The sequence below is a fragment of the Monodelphis domestica genome, chromosome 1, assembly GCF_027887165.1.
Source record: "Monodelphis domestica isolate mMonDom1 chromosome 1, mMonDom1.pri, whole genome shotgun sequence".
Lineage (NCBI taxonomy): Eukaryota > Metazoa > Chordata > Mammalia > Didelphimorphia > Didelphidae > Monodelphis > Monodelphis domestica.
In genome coordinates, this window is record NC_077227.1 from 441,967,681 (window position 1) to 441,986,228 (window position 18,548).

The following is an 18,548-nucleotide window of genomic DNA, read 5'->3' on the forward strand; positions in this document are numbered from 1 at the left end:
GCCTCCTCATTTTATAGATGAGGAAACTGAGGCCCAGAGGAGAGGGGCGATTGTTCAAAGTTATGCAATTCTGCCACTCAATGGCTGTATGACTTTGATCCTAGTTGTCTCCCATGCCTGGAATGCTCTCCCTCTCTTCTCTGGCTTCCCTGGCTCCCCTCAAATCTCAGCTAAACTTTTACCTTCTTCAAGAAGATTTCCCAGTCCCCTTTAATGCTGGGTCTTCCCTCTGAGATTTCTTCCAATTTATCCTGTAAATATCTTACTTGAACAAAATTGTTTTGCATGCTTGTCTCCCTGCCTGCCATTAGACTGTGAGTCCCTTGAGAAGGGAGACTGTTTTCTTTGTTGGGAAAGGTTTTGTGGTGAAAGGTTGCCTTTCTTTGGATCTCCAGAACTTAGCACAGTACCTGGCACCATAGTAAGTACTTAATAAATGTTTTGGGGGACACTTAGGTAGCTTAGTGAATAAAGAGCCAGGAGTGGGAGGACTTGGGTTCAAATCTAGCCTCAGGCATTTCCAAGCTGTGTGACCTGGGGCAAGTCACTTAACACCCATTGCCAAACCCTTTACTGTTCTGCCAGGGAACCAATACTTAATATCAATCCTAATAAAGAAAGAAAAGTGTTGGGTGGGGTTTCTAAGTAAATAAATAAATGTTGAATGATTGAGAAAGGGTTATCTTGACTTTTCTTGAAGACTTCCAGTGAATGGAATCCTAAAATGTCCTTAAGTGACCCATTCTGCTCTTTGATGGCTTTAATTGTTGGAAATTTTTTTTATTTTTCTGGCATGAAAATCTATCTCTCTGTACCTGCCATATTATTTCTCCTACTTCTACCCTTTAAAGGCAAGTAGAAAAACTATAATCCATCTTAGCTCTTGGGCATGACAACCCTCCAAATACTCCAAAACAGTGCTGACCCAAAACATTTTCAATACTCTAGGTCAGAGGTATCAAACCTGTGACTCAAACCAGATTAAAATGTAACTGGGAAATGTCTAACAAAATAAATTGAAATGTGATCAAATATAGAAAACGTGAATATGTGGTTTTTGAAGTAAATTTGCATCTGCCAGAGATCCTTCTGTAAGGTTCAGGGGCCTCCCTTTTCAATCTGAGTTTGAGGCCATTGTTCTATGCCAGTAGTGGTGAATCTATGGCACAGGTGCCAAAGATGGCCTGAAGAGTGCTCTCTATGAGCATGGTGGCTGCCCTCCTCCTCCCCTTGTCTCCCTAGAGTTCATTACTAGAAAGGCAGAGGGACTCAGGTAGAGCTGCTCCCATCCCCCTCTCCACATGCCTGAGAACATTTTTCACATTCCCCGCCCCTCTGCCCAGCAGCCAATGAGAGTGCACAAGGGGTAGGGTGAGCAGCTCAAAGGCAGCAGAGCTGGAGGGGAGCAGAGTGCTCAGGTCATGCTTCTCCCTCCTCTCTACACTTACTGAGGACATTCCTCACTTCACCCACCACTCTGTCCAGCAGCCCAGTGAGAGCTTCCTCCCTCCCTTGTGTGGGGTAAGAGGCAGGGGCGATGGGAGGGACAGGAGACATCTATTACTGGGGGGAGGGGCATGACAGTCTGGGGGATGGGGTAGGGGCTGGGCACTCAAACTCTAAAAGGTTCGCCATCATTGTTCTAGGTTGTCTCCCCACTCATTTCAGTTGGTCTTATTATGATGACCCTTCACAATTCTCCTCTAGATGCCCCCTCCATTATTGATGTCTTTTCTTAAAAGTGGTACCCAGAGATGAACAGAGTTCTTCATATGTGGTCTGACTACAGTGAAGTAATAACAACAACTAGAATGCACATGGTACTCTGAAGTTTGCAAAACACTTTCCAGATGTCTCACTTGATCCTCAAAATAACCCTTCAAGGTAGACACTGGCCATTATGAGAAAACCAACGCACAAGGATGATAAGTGACTGACCCCCTTGCCCAGGGTCCCACAGCTAGTAAATGTCTAAGGCAGGATTTGAACTCAGGTTTTTCTTACACACTATCCACTGTACCACCCACCTGCATAGTGAATAGCACCATTGCCTACTCATTCTAGAAATTATGGCCCAATTTATGCCACCCAAGATTACATTCACCTTTTTGGCAACCAGATCACCCTATAGATTCCTATTGAGCTTGTAATTTGCCAAGATCTCCATAGCCTTTTAAAAAACCCTTACCTTCTGTCCTAGTATCAATTCTATGACAGAAGAGTGGCAAGGGGAAGGCAATTGAGGTTAAGTGACTTATCCAAGATCATACTGCTAAGAAGTATCTGAAACCAAATTTGAACTCAAGTTCGCCCAACTCCAGGCCTGGAACTCAATCCATTGAGTCACTTAGATGCCTCCTCCATAGTCTTTTTTTTTCTAAACCTTTACCTTCCATCTTAGAAGCAATACTGTGTATTGGCTCCAAGGCAGAAGAGTGGTAAAGGCTAGGCAATGGGGGTTAAGTGACTTGCCCAGGGTCACACAGAAGGTCTGAGACCAGATATGAACCCAGGAACTCCCATCTCTAGGCTTGGCACTCCATCCACTGAGCTACCCAGCTGCTCCCCCACTGTCCCTGCCCCCCCCCCCCCATCACTTTTTAAGAGAAAGTTCTCTTTGCCTCTATAATCTTGTCCTTGCAAAGCTGGTTTTTTACACTCTCTGTATAAGACTTTAAATTGGTTCCAGTAAAACATAACCAAATGGTGGTAGACATTCCAACAATTCCTGAATATAGAATATCATTTTTGTTTGTTTTTTAATTCATTTGCCTCTGCTTTTACTGAATAGAATACTCAATATTCCGTGTTATTGGAAGAGCCACTAGGTGGAGCCATGGTGCACCAGATCTAGAGTCCTGGAGACCTAAACTCAAATGCATCTTCAGAACTTTATTAGCTCTGTGGCCATTGGCCAAGTCACCTAACAGCTGCCTGCCTCAGTTTCCTCATCTGTAAAATGTGGATAATAATACTTCCCAGAGCTGTCACGAGGATCAAACAAGATAATAACTGTAATGTGCTTTGTACAGTGTCTAGCAGAGTAAATACTATATGAATGTTAGCTAATATTAATTTTTTTGTTCTATATGAAGTGTAAGTTTAAAGCATTTTTTAAGTCTTCCTAAAATAAATTTCCTCTTATTAAATTCAGCCCAACATTCATTCTACTCTAACGGGATCTTTTGGGGCCCTGACTCCCTTCTAGCTCATGGACTCTCCCTCCCAGCTTTGTGTCACCCACAAGTTTACAGTCACAGATTTCGAGAACTAGAAGGTCCCTCAGCAGCAGCCATCTAGTCTGGCCTCCACACGGAAGGAATAGGACATCCCCAGCCGGAGGCAGACAGAACGGCACATTTGAGGAACAGCAAGCGAGCCAGTGAGGCTGGCCGGTGGCATGGAAGAGGAGGACGAAGGAACCCCCCCCTTGGAAAGGCGGGCAGGGGCCACGCCGAGGAGGGCTTTAATGACTAAAGAGAGGAGCTTGTATCAGGAGACCACAAGAGAAGAGGAAAGAGCGCTGCATTTGGAGGCTGGAGCCCTGGGTTTGAATTCCAGCGCTTTACTTGGCTAGCGCGAGAAAGGGCTCAGTTTGGGGCTGGCTCCTTACCCGGTCCTTGGCACTCTTTACTTTGATGATCTTGGCTGCAAGGCAGAGACCAGTAGACTTCTCGGTACATTTGTGAACTTGACCAAACCGTCCCCTGTGGAGAACCCAAACATGTGAAGGCTGGATCCATCCCTCCACTCAGAACCAAAGCCAGCCTAAATCTTAGTCATCCATGCCAATGGTAGTCAGGCAAGCAGAGAACAGAAAAGCTGAGAATCTAAATGATCATATAATCTTATGAAGGCAAAACTATACGTAAAACTATTGTCAAGAGAACATTGGTGCAACAGTGAATACTAGAAGAGACCTTTGAAAAGATTTAGTCCTTTCAATTCTGGCCTCACTTCCCAGCTGTGTGACCCTGGGCAAGTCACTTGACCCCCATTGCCTAGCCCTTACCGCTCTTCTGCCTTGGAACCAATTCACAGTATTAATTCTAAAGTGGAAGGTAACAATTTTTTAAAAAGAAAAGAAAGAAAGAAAAAGAAAGAAAAGGAAAAATAATCTAGTCCCACCCTCTCCTTTTACTGCAGAAGGAACTGAGCCCCACATGGAATTGTCTGCCCCAACATCATATGGCTACTTATTAGAAGAACCACAACTTTCATCCCAGGATTGCAAGTGCCTAAGGCTAGATTTGAACTCAAGTCTTCCATGACTCTGGGCTCTATGCTCTCTCTTCTGCTGCCCCATAGAGGAACTGAGTTAAACTGTAAACTTAATTTGCCTCTCTTCTCCAGAAACGGAGATGGGGATATGGCAGGGAGGATATTATGCCCAGGAATATTGGAGGGGGTGGAGAATGTTGGCCTAGTTATTCATTTTGTGCCTTTGAAGTAAACATTCCTTGGTAGAAGCTAAATCTGACTCTTAAGTGGTTAAATGAAACTGGGGTGCTGGAACTCTAAAAGGACCACCCTTTAGAGTACTGGAAAAACCTAGATATAAAGTGGCATGGAACAGCCTGTCCTTCAGCAGTGTGGACCAGGGTAGTCACAGCTATACTACCTCTCTGTTTTTATTTTATTTCTTTTCCTATGTGATTTTAGAGGCAAATTACTTTTCACTCTGGGTCTCATTCTCTTCAAAACACAAAGGGGTTAGAACATATATTCTTTTTTTTTTTAACCCTTACCTTCCACCTTACAATCAATACTTAGTTTTCTCTAAGCCTGAAGATAAGGGTTTCTTTTTTTTTTTTAATAAACCTTTACCTTCCATCTTAGAATCAATACTGTGTATTGGTTCAAAGGCAGAAGAGTGATAAGGGCTAGGCAATGGGGGTGAACTGACTTGCTCAAGGTCACACAGCTGGGAAGTGTCTGAGGCCAGATGGGAATCCAGGATCTCCCTTCTCTAGGCCTGGCTCTCAATCCACTGCGCCACCCAGCTGCCTCCTGAATGTATTCTCTTTAAGGTCCCTTTGGGACTCTGCCCCCAGTTTCCAGACTCATGGATTTAATTACCTATGATCCACTAAGATGTGTCCTGCCTGTAGCTGGATTGGGGAGGAAACACCAGCATTCATCCTCTATTCCCCATTCCAGTTCTCCAGATATTCTAGTGCCAGTCCCCATGCCAATCACCTCCCTCCCCATCAAAACAGAAAATTCTACCTACCCTCCCAAGACTTCATGCTGGCACACGATGTACCCTGTGGTGATCGGGACTTCCTTGACACTCACTATCCGGTGCTCGAAAGGGGCTGGGGGGGCCGGGCTGTCATCTAAAGGGGACACAAATAAACATCACATGGCCTAATCACTCAGGAAAAGTTGGCTGGTAGCATCCATCCACCTCTCAGCATTCTCTTCAAATCACATTGGTTTGGGCATTGTTTACATAATGAGAACAGGATGGTCTAGGGGACAGAGAGCTTTGCCTTGGGGTCAAGAAAACCTGGATTCCAACCCTGCCTCACCAGGGGCTCCATGACCCTGAGACAAGTTACTTCACTCCTCCTTGACCCTCACAACACTCCAAAGGCTGCAAAGAAGGTGCCAGCCTGCCCTGGTAAAGGGAGTTTTCTCCCAAGGAACTCCCTATGCTAATGAAATCATGGGGCCAGAAAATAACCATAATTCCTTTCCCAGAGTAGTTTATGCTCTTCAGAGCTCTGTCCCACACATTTTCTCATGGGCTCCTCACAGCAATTCTGTGGGCGTAGGTAGAACAAGTTATATCTGCCTTCCATATGAGAAAACTGAACCCTAAAGTGCTTGCCTCACCAAGCTAGGTCAGTAGGGAAGCTGGGATTCTGAGTGAGAAGTTCTCCTCAGCCCTAGCACAGTCAGTCCTCTCTGAACAGACTGGAATGCGATCGTAATGTCCTACAGAAGGGAGAGCTATCATGTGATAATAATAACCATGGGGTATGCCGATAGGTGGGAATATATATATCAAAAGTGCCAAATGGGGAAAACAGAACACAAAGCAACAGGAAAACCACTGGACTTGAAGCCAGTTTGATCTGAATTCTAGATTTGCCATTGCAGTGCTCTAGGCAAATCACATTCTATTTTGAGGTCTTAATTGTCCTCATTTGTAAAATGGGATTAATAATATAGCACTCCTTATACAGATTTTATGAAGATCACATGGGAAAATATATGTAAAGTCTTTGGAACCAGTGGTATTGTTATTAAAAATTGTTTTAAAATACAAGTTAAAGGGGCAGTTGGGTGGCTCAGTGGATTGAAAGCCAGGCCTAGAGACAGAAGGTCCTGGATTCAAATTTTACTTCAGACATTTCCTAGCTGTGTGACCCTGAACAAGTCACTTCACCCCCAATGCCTAGACCTTACCACTCTTCTGCCTTGGAACCAATACATAGTATTGATTCTAAGGTGGAAGGTAATATATTATATTAAATTTACATTAAAGAAAGGGGGGAGGGGAGAAAGAAAGAAAGAAAGAAAGAAAGAAAGAAAGAAAGAAAGAAAGAAAGAAAGAAAGAAAGAAAGAAAGAAAGAAAGAAAGAAAGAAAGAAAGAAAGAAAGAAAGAAAGAAAGAAAGAAAGAAAGAAAGAAAGAAAGAAAGAAAGAAAGAAAGAAAGAAAGAAAGAAGAAAGAAAGAAAGAAAGAAGAAAGAAAGAAAGAAAGAAAGAAAGAAAGAGAAAAGAAAGAAAGAAAGAAAGAAAGAGAAAGAAAGAAGGAAGGAAGGAAGGAAGGAAGGAAGGAAGGAAGGAAGGAAGGAAGGAAGGAAGGAAGGAAGGAAGGAAGGAAGGAAGGAAGGAAGGAAGGAAGGAAGGAAGGAAGGAAGGAAGAAGAATAGACAACCTAGGACTTCTTTGGTAGAAAAAAGGGCTCTGGATCGATACAGCTAAAGTTACCACACAGGGAATCATTTACCCAGCACCAGGCCTCCTGCCTTCTCAGCAGGGCCCACTTGTTCCCAAAGCTGTGGCTTCTCCCTCTGCTGCTGCTCCTGTGTTTTCAGACTCCTGGGTTCCATTTCCTGGGCTTCTCTCTTGTTCACCTGAGATTCCAGTGGCATCTTTCCCCATCCTTCTGGGCAGTGCTATGTTCCATTGCTAGCTCACCTTCTGACTCAGATTTAACTGCTGTTTTCTGGTCATTCGTCCCAAGGAGGAAGGCACCCCTCTCCTTGCCTTGTAGGTCATGCTGGCTCTGTCCCATCTCCCCAGACTTTCCTTCAAGGTCTGTCAAAGTGGGATCAGTTCTGGAGGGCTGGAAACAGCCTATGGGCACCCATATATCCTGCCCACATGGGCTTCCTTCCCCTTCAGAGGACAATGATGCCAAGGCTTTGGGTCTAAGGATCTTCTCTGAAGAGTCTCCTGCCCGGCTCACCAACATCTCCCCAGGAGTATCTGTCTCCTGCACATGGATGGACAACCTGCAGAGAAAAGAATTCTCATTGGATACAAAGAAACCTTCTCCATCTACTCCAACAGGGAGCCTTTATCACCATTTCTTCTATTTGCTGAAAGCTTTTAACCACTTTGAGGTTCAGTTTTCTCATTTCTCAAATGGGGACAATAATCTTTGTCTTTCCTGTCTTCTAGTAGCATTTAAGGGGGGAGGAGGGAATCCCAAAGATAATGGATGTGGAAGTGCTTTGTGACCATAAAGTCCTATATAAATGTGAGGTGTGGGTATAGTGGACCATGATGCCACACTTGGTCTCATAGGGTGGCAGATATCATGTGCTAATGATAGTGGGATAGAACAAATGCGTGAAAATGTTTTGATAACATATTATTTGTTCATATGGAATCGTGAAAAAATCAATAAATTCAAAGGCTGGAGACCCAGATTCAAGCTCTGTTTCTGCTTCCTAAATTCCCATGGTCAGATGACACCTCTCTGGGTGTCACCTTTCTATGCTGTGTGACCATGGCAAGTCACTCTACCCTGTTTGTCTCAGTTTTCTCATCTGTAAAATGAGCTGAAGAAGTAGTTGGGAAACCACTCCATTATCTTTACCAAGAAAACTCCAAACAGGGTCAGGACAATTAGACACAACTGACCAATACCAAAAAAGGTGGTAGAGTAGAAAGAACAGTGGATTTGGTGCCAGAAGACATCGGTTCAAATCCCAACTTGGCTACTTAGTTTACACAACCCAGACAAATCACAATTGTTGAGTCCCAGTTTCCTCATCTGTAAACTGAGAGAGGATCCACGAAATGCTCTTTTTTTTTTTTTTTAAACCCTCACCTTCTGTCTTGGAGTCAATACTGTGTATTGGCTCCAAGGCAGAAGAGTGGTAAGGGCTAGACAATGGGGGTCAAGTGACTTGCCCAGGGTCACACAGCTGGGAAGTGAGGCCAGACACTGAGCTACCCAGCTGCCCCCGCGAAATGCTCTTTTAAGACCCCTTCCATTCTGAATTCCATGATCCTACATTGCCTTCCAGGCCTGTGATTCTGGGATAGCCAATGATTCTTAATCTGATCAGGCCAAATAGAGGGGCTCCTGTTCTCGTGATTATTTTGCCAATTCAGAGTCTGCACTGGGTGAAAATGCAATTGATTTAGCCCAATGTGAACTCCGGGAGGAAGCCCAGATATCCCCAAGCTCCCTGCCAGCCTGTGGATTCCATACTTGAGGGTCACCTGCTCAGGACAGCCAGTTCCCTGGGCCGCCACATTATGTTCCTCCTCTAGTTGACCTTGCTGCTTGGCAGCTACACCAGAGCAAGTCCTGGTTTCTTTTTCAGAGAAAGGCCCGGTCCGTGGGTGTGAGAGTGGCTCTGGATTATTACCAGACTTTTGCTCTTGTTCTCCTCCTGGATACGTCGGTGTGTTTGGTTCTCTCCTGCCTAGGCCCAGATCTATGGACACTTTCTGTTTAAAACCACTGGCAATAGTATGTAGACATGAGATTTAAAATGCAATGTGGTCTAAAGAGATGCATCCTGAGCTTTGAGTCAGGAAAAAAGGCTTTAAACCTGACTGCCACTAATTTGACTTTGTGACTTTGAGCAAGTCACTTACCATGGATGGGTTTCAGTTGCCTCATCTGGAAAATGGGGATAACAATGCCTGACCAGACAGCAGAGTTTTCATCATGGTTAAATGAAATGACTTAAGGGATGGGAAAGCAGCAAACATGCTCTACCCAAAAGTATTTGCATTTTAAGGTCTTCTCAGCCACCCTCCAGGGAGGCCTATATTCGCTGGCCCCTAATGAAAATAACAGCAGTGATAGGCTCTTATACACAGTCTAACTTTTTATTGCTAGTGTCCTGTTTTGTCCTCATAACACCCTACAAGGTAGGTAGGAAGGATCAGGAAGTACTACCCCATTTTAAAGATGAGAGAACTTAGAGGCAGCTAAGTGGCCCAGTGGATAGAGCACTAGACCTTAAATGAATCAAGAAGGCCTCAGTTCAAATCTAGCTTCAGATGCTTACTAGCCATTTGGGCAAGATACTTAACTTCTGCCTGCCTCAGTTTCCTCATCTGTAAATTGGGGATAATAAGAGCATCTACTTCTCAGGGTTGTTTTGAGGATAAATTGAGGTAATATTTGCAAAATGAATTGCAAATTTTATAGTTCTACATAAATGTTAGCTGTATATTATCATTTTAAATCTAAGCCAAATATAGTATCTAATTATTTAATAATGTTATTATTAAATATTATTCAAAATATTAAATTTAAAAATTAAATGAATTTATTCCTGCCAGAAATTACACATACACACACCTTAAAGAAGCATGTCTTAGTGTCTGATTTCCCAGAAAAGTAGTGCCAAGGCATCTTATCACTCCGCAAGAAGGCAAGAACACACTTTCTTAGGCTCCAATTTTGCTCCACTCCTTATGTTTGCTGTTTCTTTTTCCTGGGTTCTATTCATTGCCTTTGAATTCCCCACCTTCTCCCCATCACCCCATGTTTTATGCTTTCAACTCCAGGCCACAGCCTAGACGCAGAGACCTTGAGTGAGGTGGGTCTCCCAGCAGCTGTTGGCTACAAATTCAATTGGCTTTCCTGGCTTTGGGGAGGCTCACGTTTCCTTTCCCCTCTGAACAATGACAGATAAGCGAGGAGCCCTGACTTTGCCAATTGCCAAAGCAAACAAAGACATCTGATCCCCCACCGAGGAGTGAGTTAAATCCCAAGGATGGCTTCATTTCAGGTTACTGAGGCTCTGTCTTTGAAAAGGGGAAGTCATCCTGCAGGTCAAATGCCCCCACTGCCAGTCTGAGCCCAAATGCTAAAGTCTGCCTTTTCTGTCCTCCCACTGCCCCTTTCTCTTAGGATTTAGTCCTGGAGGGGAATTCAGAGATAATCTAGTTCAAGCTTCTTATTTTACAGATGGAGGAAATGAGGCCCAAAGAGGTTAAATAACTTGCCAAGGCCCCAGAGGGTAAATAAATAGTGGAACTGGGATTCAAGTCCAATGGTCTAACTCAATGAGTCTAAGTTACCAGGCTCAAATAAACTTCCAAGTTTCTGGAAGAACTGGCAGATGTGACTACTGAGCTTCTGTTGATAAATGTTAAATTTCTTTGGAGAATAACAAAAGCACCTCAGGATTGGGAAGGGCAAACATTGTCCTGATGTTCAAGAAAGAGGTAGTAAAGTCTGAAAATTCTAAGTAAATTTGATTTCTTTTCCTAGAAAAAATTTAGAACTCATTTTTTTAAAAAGGGTTGGAATACTTAGAAAGGGAGGTAGTAGTCCTACCAATTTCCTTCTGTGACATAAATATGGTCTTGATATCTAAACCAGAGAGAGCCAAAACAGAAAAAGAAAACTGTATACAAATTATACTTGCCTAATGAAAAAGGAGGCAATTTTTTAAAAATAAAATTCTAGCAAGATGACAATATATCACAAGGATAATATACTATGACCAGGCAGGATTTATAGCAGGAAATGTGGGGCTGGTTCAATATTAGAAAACCATAAGCATAATTAATTGTAGCAATAACCAAAACAACATTAATCATGTGATTATTTCAATAGATATAGAAAAAGCTCTTAGCAAAATACAATACCCTTTCCTATTAAAAACAACAACAACAACTAGAAAAGGAGCAGCCAGGAAGCATAGTAGATAGAGAACCCAATCTGGTGTCAAGAGAACCTGGGTTCAAATTTGACCTCAAACACGTCCTAGTTGTATGACTTTGAACAAGTCATTTAAACCCATTTGTCTAGCCCTTACCTTTCTTAAGAGTTGTTGCTAAGACAGAAAGTTAGGATTAAAAGAAAAAAACACACACTAGAAAATCATAAGCATAAATGGAGCCTTTCTTAAAAAATTTAAGTAGTTCCTATCTAATGCCAAGAGCCAGATAATCTGTAGCAGGGATAAACTAAAAACCTTTTCAATAATAATAGCAAGGATGAAGCAGGGATGTCAGTTATCACTACTATTATTCAATAGTGTTCTAGAAATGCTAACTATAGCAATAGGACAAGAAAAAATGAAAAGAATAAGCATAAGCAATGAGGAACTAAAACGAACCCTTTTTGCAGATTATACCAACTTAGTTCAAGGACACTAGGCAACTAAAAAACTAGTTGAAACAATTAACAGCTTCAAGCAGCATTTCTAGATGTAAAACAGCCCACCTAAATCATCAGCATTTCTACCTATTACCAACAGGAAGAGAGAGAGAGAAATTTCATTTAGAAATAACTACAGACAGTATAAAATACTTGGGAGTGTACCTGCCAAGATACACACAGGAATTATATAAATATCATTCCAAAATATGCTGTCACAAATAAAGACAAGCTAAATAATTGTAGAATTAATGGCCCATAGGTAGGCCAAATCAATATAATAAAAATCACAACATTACCTAAATTATCTTACTTATTCAGCACCACACCAATAAAACCACCAAGGAATTACTTTATAGAGGCAGAAAAAAATAGCAATAAAATTTGTCTGGAGGAACAAAAGGTCAAGGATATCAAAGGAATCAATGGGGTGGGGGGAGTAGGATGGGAAGGAGGGTGTGCCTACCATTACCGAATACCAATACTTTGTATTATAGTTGTAATCATCAAAATAATTTGAGCTGGACATGAAATATATTAGTTTATTAATGGAACAGAATAGGTACAAAATATACAGAGGCAAACAGTAAGCCAGTGTTTGATAAATGACAAAATCTGAGCTAGTTGGGAAAGAACTCACTATTTGACAAAAAACTACTAGAAAAACTGGAGAGCAGTTTGGCAGAAACTGGGCATAGACCAACATCTCCCATCATATACCAAGATAAGCTCAAAATGGGTATATGATTTAGACACAAAAGGTGATGTCATAAGCAAATTATTGGAGCATAGAAGAAATTACTTGTCAGATCTATAAATGGGGAAGAATTAATGACCAAACAACATATAGAGAGGAAAAAGAGACAGAGATATGAGATAAAATAGATAATTTTGCTTGCAATCAATTTTAAAGTTTTTATATAAACAAAACCAATATGGCTAAAAATTAGAAGAAAGGCAGTAACTGAGGATCTTTGCAGCAAAGTTTTCTGATAAAGGTTTCATTTCTCAAATATATAGGGAACTGAGCCAAATGTATAAGAATAAGAGCCATTTCCTAGTTGACAAATGATCAAGTGATATAAACAGGCACTTTTCAGAGAAAGAAATACAAGTTATCAATAATTAGATAATACTGACAATAATCACTAATTAGAGAAATGCAAATCTGGGGGTTTTAGTGATCTACAAGCTCCAATTTCAGTAACACTGTGACATAGATACCAAAAACCCTAATGATATCCAAAGCTAAATTAAGAGAGCCCAGATGGGGCCAAAGAGAGTGACAATCCCATACTCTGATCCAAATATACATACATATATATGTATGTGTGTATGAGTAGGTGTGTGTGTGTGTGTATATATATATATGTATATATATATATATAGTTTGAGGCAATAATTTTTTTTTAAACCCTTACCTTCCATCTTGGGAGTCAATACTGTGTATTGGCTCCGAGGCAGAAGAGTGGTAAGGGCTAGGCAATGGGGGTTAAGTGACTTGCCCAGGGTCACACAGCTGGGAAGTGTCTGAGGCCAGATTTGAACCTAGGACCTCCCATCTCTAGGCCTGGCTCTCAAGCCACTGAGCCACCCAGCTGCCCCCTGAGGCAATAATTTTAAGGAAGAAATTTAAGTCTGAGTGATTCAGAGAAAGACAGTCAGGATGGTAAAGGGTTAAGAGACCAAGGATCAATTGGAAAAGAAAAGTTTTTGGAGAAGGGAAGAGGGAGGAAGGAAATGATTGTAGTCTTCAAATATTTTCAGTATTATCTTGAGGCAGAGGTATTAGACCAATTTAGATTGAACCCAGTGACAATAAGTAGAAGTAATAAATGAAAGTTTCAGGGAGGTAGATTTAAGAAAAACTTATTAATAATTAGAGCTATTGAAAAGTGGAAGAGGCTGCCTCAAAAAGTGGTAGGTTTGTCACTGGAAGTCTTCAAGCAAAGGCTAGATGACTTCTGTAGGAGATGTAGTTTTTCAGGCACAGTATGTGCCAGAGGGCTACTGAGGTTGGAACTCCCTGATTCAAAGACTTTGAGCAAGAGGCTTCCCTTGCCTGGGGCACAGTTTAATTGAAGGAATAGAGGTTGGTTGGATAAGAGGTACCTGCAGTGAAATGGGAAGAATACTAGATCTGGAGTTAGAGGACTTGAGGTTAAATCTTAACTTATTAGCTGTATGACTTTGGACAAGTCATTTTCCTTCTGTAGCTTTCAGTTCCTCATTGGTAAAATTGGAGGAGTGGGTTTGAACTAGATGATTTCTGAGGACTCTGCCAGCTTTGCCATTGTGTGATCTTATGATCACAGAACCATAACTTTAAAGCAGAAAGAGACTTTAGAAGTCATCTGGTCAGGCCTTCTCATTCTACAGATGAGGAACTGAGGACCAAAAAGGATAAATGACTTTCCCAAGGTCAAACAGGGAGCTGTGAATTGATCCTACATAGGCATAAACAGAATAATCAGTTCCTACCTTGGAGGCATCCCTCCACCCTGAGCTCCCATGGGCTGGGGCAAGGCTCCTAGGACCTCAGTGCTGGAACTTGGACCTGGCTTTGCCACCTTCTCTGATGACCAAGAAGCAAACTGGCCAGGCATATCTCCTTGTTCTACTCTTCCAGGTTCCACCTGACCCTGGGAGACTTCACTGTTCCCTTGTGATACTGCTGTCCAATCTGGATGCCCAAGGGTGATGGCACTGGCTTTCACAGGGTCTTTTGATACTGTGTCTTTGGATGACAGAGGACAGTCAAGAGGTCTTTGACTGGAGGTTGGGCCAGAATCTCCATCTTTCTGCCTTAGGGAAGCTCCTTCCCCTCTGAGAGAATCTGAGTTAACTGCAGAATCTTGAAGGGTCCCTGAGGGCAGCTTCTGGTTCTTCCCTTCCAAGGACTCTGCCTTTTGGCTTTCTAAACAGAAAAATAGACAATAAAAATCTCAAGTAATTAAATGCCATTGTGATGGATGTATAAGGTCTGTTGATTTGAATAATGGGCCAGATTCTACCTTCTCTTAGCTACACTACCTGTTAAAATAAAATGTTTTTTCCCAAGGGACCCTTGAGGACATCACCATTTTCCAAAAGTACTGCTCTAATTTGGCACCCTCATTCTCAAAATCATTCCTATTTTTCTAGGTTCTCTAAGCAAATAGCACAAATTAGTTTTGTTATTTTTCTTAACATCTATTAGACTATAAGCCCCAGGAGGGTAGGGAACATATCTCATCTCATTTTACATCATTCCTAGAGGCCAGGACCTTGCACTCATTAGGGCCTTAATAAATGTTTGTAAAATGAATAGATGACAATATATCTATACATATTTTTTGTCTAGTGATGCCTACTATGGTTCAGGGAAAGAAAGGAGGGGATGAAATATCAGGGAATTTTAATGTAACCAACAAACAAAAAATAGATTAGAAAAAATTTTAAACCTTTACCTTCTGTCTTAGAATCAATGCTACATATTGGTTCCAAGACAGAGCAGTAAGAGCTAGGCAATGGGGGTTAAGTAACTTTGCCTGGGGTAACACATCTAGGAAGTGTCTGAGGCCAAATTTGAACCCAGGACTTCCCATCCTTGGACTTTGTTCTCTATCTCCTGAGCCACCCAGCTGCCCCCAACAAACAAATTAATTAATAAAATTTTAAAAATAAAATAAGTGAATTAATTTTAAACATAACCTCATTTATGTATGCCCTGTGACTCAATCAGAGCAAGGAATTCTTAACTTTTTTGTGTGTCCAGGACCCCTCTAGCAACTTGGTGAAGCCTGTGAATCCCTTCTCAGAACAATGTTTGTAAGTTCAAAAAATAAAATAAAGAGGATTATGAAAGCAAACAATTATATTGGAACAGAGTTATGAAAATATTTTTCTCAAAGTCCATAGCCCCCAGGTCAAGAACTTTTGAGTTCAGCTCACAGAAAGGGGAAACTATATCCTCTTTCTGTTATAACCCCTCTCTTTCCCCAAAAGGTCTAATATAGAACAATTCAAAAGCAGGTACTTGATAAACATCTGCTAAATGAAACAATTTCCAAAGTCCACTGGTCTTGACTATCTCTGAGAAGTTCCATTGTCACAAAAGTGAGAAGGACAAAACCAATATTATTCTCCTGGGTATAAGGATGATATTAAAAAGTAAGTCTTTTTTATGTTAGTTTGGAGATAAGAAGTAGAGAAGCTGGCTTGAGAAAGAGTTGGAGTTTGAAGCAGATCTAAGGCAGAGTGTCAATTTCAAATGTTGACAGTGTGTGGGGGAGGTTTTATCGGTTGTTGTTTTTTTCCTGTGGCAGTTGGTCTCTGGCAGTTGGTAAAGTCAGACTCTGTCTCTCTGAGGGCTTGGAGGAGGTGATATCTTTTTTCTCTCTCTCTCTCCTGTCTGAGGTAGAAGAAAAGGAGGGAAAGACCTGAAGGAGCTAAGTGTTTTCCTTTTCCAACTTGGGAATCACTAGTGACTATCTATTGCTGTTTTTATAGATTGTTTTAACTCTGGGAAGACCAAAGAAACACCTGGTCTTTGGTTTGGACTCTGAGTCAGCTAGGGCTCAGAGTCCTAACTTGGTTCTTGCTGAGGCTCAGCTTTTGTTATTTTTATAACTTGGAGACAAAGTTAAGAATTATAACAATAATAGTGTTAGTTTATTTAGAATAGTAAAAATTTGGGTTAGTCAGATCAGTGTAGCCAGTGGAAACAGGAGAAGCGGTTCCTTGCAGAACCAGGGAGTTTTATTTGGGTGGAGTTAGAATCCCTTAGAGTTAGAAATCCTTTTTTAGCCTTATAGTTTTAATAATTTTTTTTTTAATAACAAGAGTCTCTTTAGTGTCCTTGCACCTGGCTCTGAAGAGTTCACTTATGAGCTTCACTTCACTTATATAAACTAAAGATACTTTGTAAGCACAGCAAGCAGAGTATATATGTCAGTTTATAATCAATAATCAATCCATTGCCATATTATTTTTACATGGGTCACATAAGTAGTTGTGGGGCAGGAAATATTTGGGGGGAAGAGAGTAATAGAAGGGCTCCTACTTACCTTCCAAAGGCCTCCTGATCTCAGCCTGCACTCCTCGAGTACTAAGGGCGTGCTTTGGTTTAGCCCCCTTCTCCTCAGCTTTCTCCTTGTTCTAAAAAGCAATCGTCAGCAAACATCATTACACAGTGTAAAAAAAAAAAATTACTCAGGTGAGCCAGCAGACAAAGCACTGCCTTCCCTACCAATTATTATTTGTGGGAACTCAGGTAGGTTATTTTGCCTCAGCTTCCACATATGTAAAAAGAGGGTGTTGGTTAGAGGAATACAAAGATTCTATTCCTTCTCAAATCTTTAATCTCAGAATCCTAGAGAAAGAGTAGAGCCCAGCAGGATAGAGGCCAAGCATCACTCCTCTGGCCTTCCTCATACCCGCAGCTGTCAAAGCCTCAAGGTGCTGACAAGCCCAGGGGGAAAGAGTTTCTCCATTTGGGAGTTCCCTCTACAAGTGAAATGATAGATCTAGGTCCTTTCCCTATCTTGTGGTACTGCTGCATGCAGGGCACTGTGTTGGACTCTTAGAGGAAGAGGAAGACACAGCCCTAGAAACTCTCAAGAGAGAGACAACTTTCAACTTACTTTTAAAAATACATAATGGGTAGCTCAGTGGATTGAGAGCCAGGCCTAGAGACAGGAGGTCCTACATTCAAATCTGGCTTCAACCACTTCCTAGCTGTTGTGACCGTAGGCAAGTCACTTGACCCCCATTGTCTAGCCCTTACCACTCTTCTGCCTTGGAACCAATACACAGTATTGACTCCAAGATGGAAGGTAAGGGTTTAAAAAAATACATAAGTAGTTGTGGGGCAGGACTCAGACTAAAGAAGTATATACTAATTCTTTTTTTTTCTTTTTTTTCCTCACATACACATACAATTTAAAAAAACTTTTTAGGCAAATTCTCTACCTCCCTCCCCTTTCCCCACCTCTCCTTTCCTTGAGGCAGCAAACAATCTGATATAGATTTTACATGTGCAATAATGTAAAACATTTTCCCATATTAGTCACACATATTCTAATTCAGTTATGAAAAAGAGCTCTTTAGAAACTTGCTTAGCACTGGATCTTGCACATAGTAGGCTCTCAATGGATAGCTGACTGGTTGAATTATGTTATAGGTGGTACCTGATTGAATTAGCCGTTAAGACCATTAGTTTTGACTTGAGAAATAGAGTTATCTTCTATTTAATGAAAACAAATTACATTTTTATGGCATTTCAAAGTTGACAAAGTATTTCTTTTACCATAGCCCTGTCAAATAGCTAATAGAAGTATAATATTATTTCTCCTTTTTTACAGATGAATGGACTTGTTCAGGGCCACAGCCAAAAAATGTAAGAGCTGGAGTTTTTGTCCAGGTTTCCCTGAGTCCCTGACCAGGAATTTTAGAAGAATCTTTTTTCTCTCTCTGCAGGTTTGGATGAAATATTCCACCAGACTGGTCCATTAGACCTCCATTTTACCTCAGCTATATATAAAACGATGGGGTCAGACTAGATCATCTGAAAGGTCTCTTCCAGTTCTAAGACCTCTGACCTTTGTTATTGTTTTTCGGTCAATTCAGTCATGTCCAACTCTTTGTGACCCCATCTGAGGTTTTCTTGGCAAAGATATCAGAGTGGTTTGCATTTCCTTCTCCAGCTCACTTTGTCAGATGGGGAACTGTGGCAAACAGAGTTAATTAATTTGCCCAGGGTCATACAGCTAGTCTGTATCTGAGGTCACATTTGAACTCAGGTCTTCCTCACTCAAGGCCAGGAGCTCTATAATGCTGCCTAGTGCTTCTGACCTTAGTAATAAGGTAACTCCCTGCCCAAGGATATATCAGCCTTATCTGACTTTGAAAACCTAAGTTCTCAAGTTCCAAGTTTAATAAGCACCGTCTAATGAACCTCCCTGGAA

At 41.5% G+C, this 18,548-nt stretch overlaps 1 protein-coding gene across 1 annotated transcript in view; it reads right to left on the reverse strand.

The window, feature by feature from the left end:
- MYLK3 (myosin light chain kinase 3) overlaps window positions 1–18,548 on the reverse strand; it is a 53,798-nt gene that overhangs the window by 25,555 nt on the left and 9,695 nt on the right. Inside the window, 6 exon segments of the mRNA XM_007474817.3 lie at window positions 3,614–3,707; window positions 5,234–5,339; window positions 6,964–7,095; window positions 7,098–7,471; window positions 14,083–14,518; window positions 16,650–16,740. Of these exon segments, the coding sequence (XP_007474879.2) occupies window positions 3,614–3,707; window positions 5,234–5,339; window positions 6,964–7,095; window positions 7,098–7,471; window positions 14,083–14,518; window positions 16,650–16,740 (1,233 nt within the window).